Genomic DNA, 6,000 nt, shown 5'->3' on the forward strand with positions numbered 1-6,000 from the left:
TACACCGGTCCAACTATGTTAGCCTAGCTACACCAGTCCAATTAAGTGGTGTAATTTTCACATGTCTAGTTGATTAGGGTTTATAAATGAGTAGTTAAAGGAGTCTTCCTCACCACCATCATCATCATCATCACCACTGCAGTCATTCTCCAGCTCATCATCAGGATAGTCCTCTTCCCCTCTGTCTCCATCCTCCTGCATGGCAACCCTCTGCATGGCAACCTCCTGCATGGCAACCCTCTGCATGGCAACCCCCTGCATGGCAACCTCCTGCATGGCAACCTCCTGCATGGCAACCTCCTGCATGGCAACCTCCTGCATGGCAACCTCCTGCATGGCAACCTCCTGCATGGCAACCTCCTGCATGGCAACACTCTGTGGACTGTATGGACAGACAGGAAACTCAAAGACAAAGCAAGACACATGATAGTAAAAAAAAAAAAAGAAGCTTCACACAACCTGACTCACTGAGTTCCCTAGACAAACAAGACATGACAGAACATACTCTCAAGACACCAATACTTAAGCTGGTTAACACGACAGAACTTTAATGAATGAATTCAATTCACGTGACAATACATTCAGTATTGATCTACATAATAAAAATTAATGGAATGGATTTATATAGTCCCGTTCCAGCTCTCAAAACATGCTATGCCATCTTGTCTAACAACAGCTCGTAGTATGTGGGAGAACAGAACTGACCTGGAGAGCTGAGGTGACTCAGCCTGTTGTTCCTCCCCCAGGCCAGGAGGGGACCGGGAGGGGCTGTAGCCGCCCTGTAGAGACAGGACACTCCTCTCCTTGGTCAGGTGTATGGCTGATATCTGGGTGGTCACCGAGGTGACAGAAGGCCTCTGACTCTGAGAAGTATCTGAGGCGGACTCAGAACCCATCTCAGTGTTCTCTGGGATGGAACTAGCACCAGAACTAGCTGTGGCACTGTCCTGGGTATAGGACTGGGTTGGAGTTATCCCTGCACCAGAACTAGCTGTGGCAGTGGCCTGGGTAGAGGACTGTGTTGGAGTTATCCCTGCATGGGGTAGAGGTGCCATGGAGGCTGTTGTGCTACTACTGTTTGTTGTGGTGTTACTGTCGAGGCCAGAGGCACTGGAGGTCTCCATGGACACAGGCTGGTCTCTCATAGTAAGGCAGAGTGGTACAGAGGGTTTGGCTGGAGCAGGGCTGTGGCTGACAGAGATGACAGGGCTATTAGTCATTGCTTTGCCAATCTGGACTGGATCCACGTTGGACCCTGGTGTTCCAGTAGTAAAACTATTAACAGTCCCGTTCCTGGGATGAGGGGTGAGCGCGCTCCGTGACTGGGTCAGCTTCCTCACAGCCTCAGTAAACTCCACCTCAGAGTTGACCTTCCCGATCCTCTCTGTTGATGTGTTATGAGGAGCTCCAGGAGCCCCATGGACAGCAGCACAAAAGCCCAGCCTCTGGGAGTGACCCTCCATGTCTGCTGCCATCAGGCTCTCAAACTGATGCGGGTCCTGGAGCCTCCATGTCTGACCCAGTGACACATCCTGGTGGTGGGATGACCTATCCTGCAAAGGCACAGTGTTGGGGGGGTGGTGTGTGAACTTAGTCTGGGTTTTGCCATCCCCATTGTCCCCGCTACGGCAATAGGAGGCCGATTTGGTCTGGGGAGACAAAGGTTTTGCTGAGTCTCTTGTCTGGGTAGTCTCCTGTCTGGGACAGGAAGGCACTTTACCCATAGTGGGCCTCATAAACCCTTTGCTATTGTCTCTCAGCTTGCCACTGGTCCAGGGGACTGACTGGTTGGTGGGCATGCTGGTGGTGGTGGTGCTTTCAGCAGGCTGTGAAGCAGCGTTGTTCTGCGAGTCTGGGACACGTTCTGCCTTTGGTGGACAGGGGCACGTTGGATAGGGAGCAGGCTGGGGTGACAAGGCTCTTTTTCGGGCCAGGATCCGTGATCTTAAATTTTGTGATTCCAAGTTGCAGCTGGGCCGATAGCTATTTACGGTTGGCTCTAACACACCAGGGTTATGTCTGTATGAGATAATGTCAGCACTAGATATCTGTGTACTCTTAGAGAGAACAGTTGGTTGACAGTGACCATTACTATGACCATTAGCTAAATTAGCAGCTGCGCTACCAGGACGCTGTGGCTTGTTAGCTAGGTAAGTGGCAGCAGGCACAGAACGGTTGTAGGCACGTTGTAGAGGGGTCCCTGAGGTAGTATGGAGGTGGTTGTTCTGAGTCTGACCCACCCTCGCATTCAGCTGACCTATAGAGTCACTGGTGACCCGGGGGACACTGGCACAGGATTTAAGGGTCTTCTTCTCATGCGAGCTGAAGGGCCTAGTGGGACTGTCAGCAGTATGAAACACTGCTGACTTGGCTCGAATAATGAGAGTTGATGACCGGGAGCAGGAGGCCCTTGTATTCAACTTGTCTTCAGAGGCCATCAAGTGCCATCTCACACCCTCCTGGCATGGACTTTGGCTGACACATCAGGGAATTGAGGGAACCAGGGGATCACCATGCCACTGAAACAAAACAAATCCATAGATGATATTTTTTTTTAAATTAAAAAACGGAATAATGAAAGTTGACACAAGTGGTCTGATTAAGTGACAACATGAATCTATAAATACAACGGCATGTGGAATAACAGCTAGCTAGATAAGTTGCAAGCAATCCTAGTTCATAGTTAGCTTGGTAAGTTAGCCAACATGCTAACTAGGTAGTAAGTGGCTAAATATCTTTGACAATCAATGTAAGCAGAGAAAAGTTAGTTAGCACCGGTAACGTTAGCTTAGCAATACGCTAGCCAGTTTACAAGTATCACGACTAAATAGATTTAGACACCATCGACCGAATGTATCTGCACTTTTAAATGCACGGTGACGGTACCGTAAGGGGAAAAGCCGGTCGTCGGCTAACGTTAGCGAACCGGTAGGCAGCCATGTGGTTTCATCGTGAAGCTAACGATGCTAGTCGTTAGCTTGCTGTCAAACACTCGCTAGCCAACTAGCGTTAGCTACCGGTATATTCAATTCGTGATTCAGAATCAATTCCAATGGAATAGATCATATCGTTAACGTTACATATCGTTAACGTTACGATGACTAGAAATTAGACTCAAGTCAAACTGAAAGGGATTCCTGAAGCACGTCCTAAGGGCCTAGCAACAAGCTAGTTGACGTTAGCTAGCTAGGTGTGAAATATGAACTCTTTAACTTTACATGCTCAGGACTCTCCCCTCCTCAAAAAAAAAAACAATCAACTAGAGCCAACAACCTCCTAATAACATTAACGAATTTCAGAGGCCTAGCTAGTTACTTAATATTAAAAACTGGCACATGGTTACAATTGATAATGTTAATATTTACCTGCGCCCGAAGCGTGGCAACAGTAGTAGTGGTGCTTTTCACACCATAACAAAGTGTCTATTACCACAAGGGACTCCCTCCCTCAACGTGCTCAGAGCATGGCGTATTATCCTGGAGGTAAAACCCGACACACACAGACTATTTAGTATTTGTTACGTTTCGTAGGCGTATTGGTATGTATTAATCGGTTGGACTTCCATCATCCATTTCGTATAATATGTCACGAAAATACAATTCGTATGATATGTCACGAAAATACAATTCGTATGATATGTTACGAAAATACAATTCGTAGGATATGTTACGAAAATACAATTCGTATGATATGTTACGAAAATACAATTCGTAGGATATGTTACGAAATACAATTCGTATGATATTGTAATGACCTGACTAGATCATAAATGAACAATTGTCCAGACAGAGGCTTGAGTTTGCGAATTGACGGTTTATTGAACCAACTTTACACAGGCTACTGTTTGGGCCGTAGCACACGCCAAATAGATGACAGATAACCCACAAGCCAATCGTGACCTTCTCTTGTGAAGCCCAGACGTAAGAGAGAGAGAACAAAGGCTGAACCTGGTCTTAACTTCCAATGCCCAACCCCCCTCCACGCCACTCCGCCAACCACCAGGATGCCCGGCATCAGAACATTCCAGGCATTCCCGTGATTGGCAGATAGCAGGTTGATTGACATGTCGGACCCCGCGAACACCGGGTACTGGTCAGTACAACACAACCACCTCCTAGCCTAGCACATAACACACAGCTGTCTGTGCGGGTCGCTACACAGCCCCCCCACCACAAAGTCCCTCGTCCCCGAGGGAACAAACAAAGTCTCTGAAGCGACCCGGAGGTCTCCTTTGCCTGCGTGGCCGTGATGGTCGCAGAGTGCCCCTCTGGGAACCAGGGGATGAAGGCAGGGATATGGGGGACAAGGAAGCGGGAACGGGTAATACAGTCCGTGGTTCTGGGGAACCACGCGGTGACACAGGGGGAGACAGGGGAGTGGGCTGTCTGGAGCCTTGTCTGCGGCACCTGAGGGTGGGTGCCTGGAGAATGTCATTGCCAGAGAGGGGAATTGTGGGGGTTCCTGGGGTTTGGGGAGAAGAGGCCCCTCTGTATGGGGCTAACCTGTCCCGGTGCAGTGCCACCTTTCTCCCCCTGGGAGGAAGCTGCACCCGGTACACAACCTCCCCTACCCTCTCCAGGACACTGCAGGGTCCCACCCAGTGACTGTCCAACTTGGGGCATCTGCCTTTTTTCCTTAGGGGGCTGTAGACCCAGACCAGCTCCCCAGCCACAAAGTGCCTTCACCGGGTGTGCACGTCATAGTTCCTTTTCTGCCTCACACCTGCATTCACCAGCTGCTCTCTGGCGAAGGTGTGGGCTGTCTCCAGGCGGTCCTGGAGTCTCCGGGCATACTCCGGCCCCGGAGGAACATGAGGGCTATCCAGGGGCCGACCAAACGCCATCTCCGCAGGGGTGCGGATCTCTCCCCAGCATGAGGAGGGCAGGCGTGCAGGAGGTGGAGTCTTGGACAGCGGAGCGGCATGCCATGAGGACCATAGGCAGGTGCTTGTCCCAGTCACGCTGGTGTTTGGAAGAGACGATGGCCAGCTGCTGTCCAAGCGTTTTGTTGAAGCGCTCCACAAGGCCATCACTTTGAGGATGGAGAGGAGTAGTGCGGGTCTTGTGCATACCCAGCCTCTCACACATGGTGGCGAACACACGGGACTCAAAGTTTCTGCCTTGGTCGCTGTGGATGGACTCTGCAGCTCCAAACCTGCTGAACATCCCCGCTGTCAGGGCGTCGACGATGGTCTCTGCCTCCTGGTCAGGCAGAGCATAGGCCTCGGGCCATTTTGTGAAATAGTCCATGGCCGTGAGCACCCAGCGGTTTCCACTGTCTGTGGTGGGGAACGGCCCAACTACATCCACTCCCACCCTCTCCATGGGAGCCCCCACTGGGAACTGTTGGAGCTGAGCATGAGAGCGGCCTGGGGGCCCTTTCTCGCTGTGCAGTTGTCACAGCGGCGAAAAGTCCTCCACATCCCTCTTGTGCTGCCCCAGTAGAAGCCCTGACGGAGACGGCGCAGTGTTTTTGTGACCCCAAAGTGTCCAGTCCCCACCCCCCATGAGTACTCTGGAGCACAGCCTCCCGCAATGCTTTTGGGACCACCACCTGCCACCTCTCCTCTCCCGTAGCTGACTCCTTCCATGCCCGCTGTAGCACGCCATCAGCCAGCCGCAGTCTCTCAAACTTCGACCACAACCCTTTGGTCGCGAGTGAAAGCGCTGTCACCTCTTCCCATGGTGGCCTCACCTGCGCCTCTACCCACTGTAGCACTGGCTGTAGGTCTGTGTCCCGTCCCTGCTGCTGCCGCCATTCAGCCACGTCGACAGTCTGCAGCTCACAGCAGACAGGCCCGCTCGCCCGACACACTGTGGCACAGACACCCTCCTCTGCCCGCAGCTCTCTCTCCCGTCCTCTCTCCGTTCACAGTGGCGGCAGCCGTCTGCAGTACAGGGCCGACGGGACATGGCGTCGGCGTTGGAGTGGCGTGCCCCTGCCCTGTGCACCACCGTGAAGTCATACGGCTGAAGCTCCTCCAACCAGCGTGCCACCTGC

The 6,000-nt window shown here is 51.9% G+C and overlaps 1 protein-coding gene across 1 annotated transcript in view; it reads right to left on the reverse strand.

The window, feature by feature from the left end:
- The window catches only part of ttll4 (tubulin tyrosine ligase-like family, member 4), a 57,124-nt gene extending 53,573 nt beyond the window's left edge, over nucleotides 1–3,551 (reverse strand). The window contains 3 exon segments of the mRNA XM_065016304.1: nucleotides 114–382; nucleotides 706–2,519; nucleotides 3,366–3,551. Coding sequence (XP_064872376.1) covers nucleotides 114–382; nucleotides 706–2,438 — 2,002 coding nt within the window. The 5' untranslated portion in view covers nucleotides 2,439–2,519; nucleotides 3,366–3,551.
- Between the last annotated feature and the right edge of the window lie 2,449 nt (nucleotides 3,552–6,000).

This window comes from Oncorhynchus nerka, linkage group LG3 (assembly GCF_034236695.1).
Source record: "Oncorhynchus nerka isolate Pitt River linkage group LG3, Oner_Uvic_2.0, whole genome shotgun sequence".
NCBI lineage: Eukaryota > Metazoa > Chordata > Actinopteri > Salmoniformes > Salmonidae > Oncorhynchus > Oncorhynchus nerka.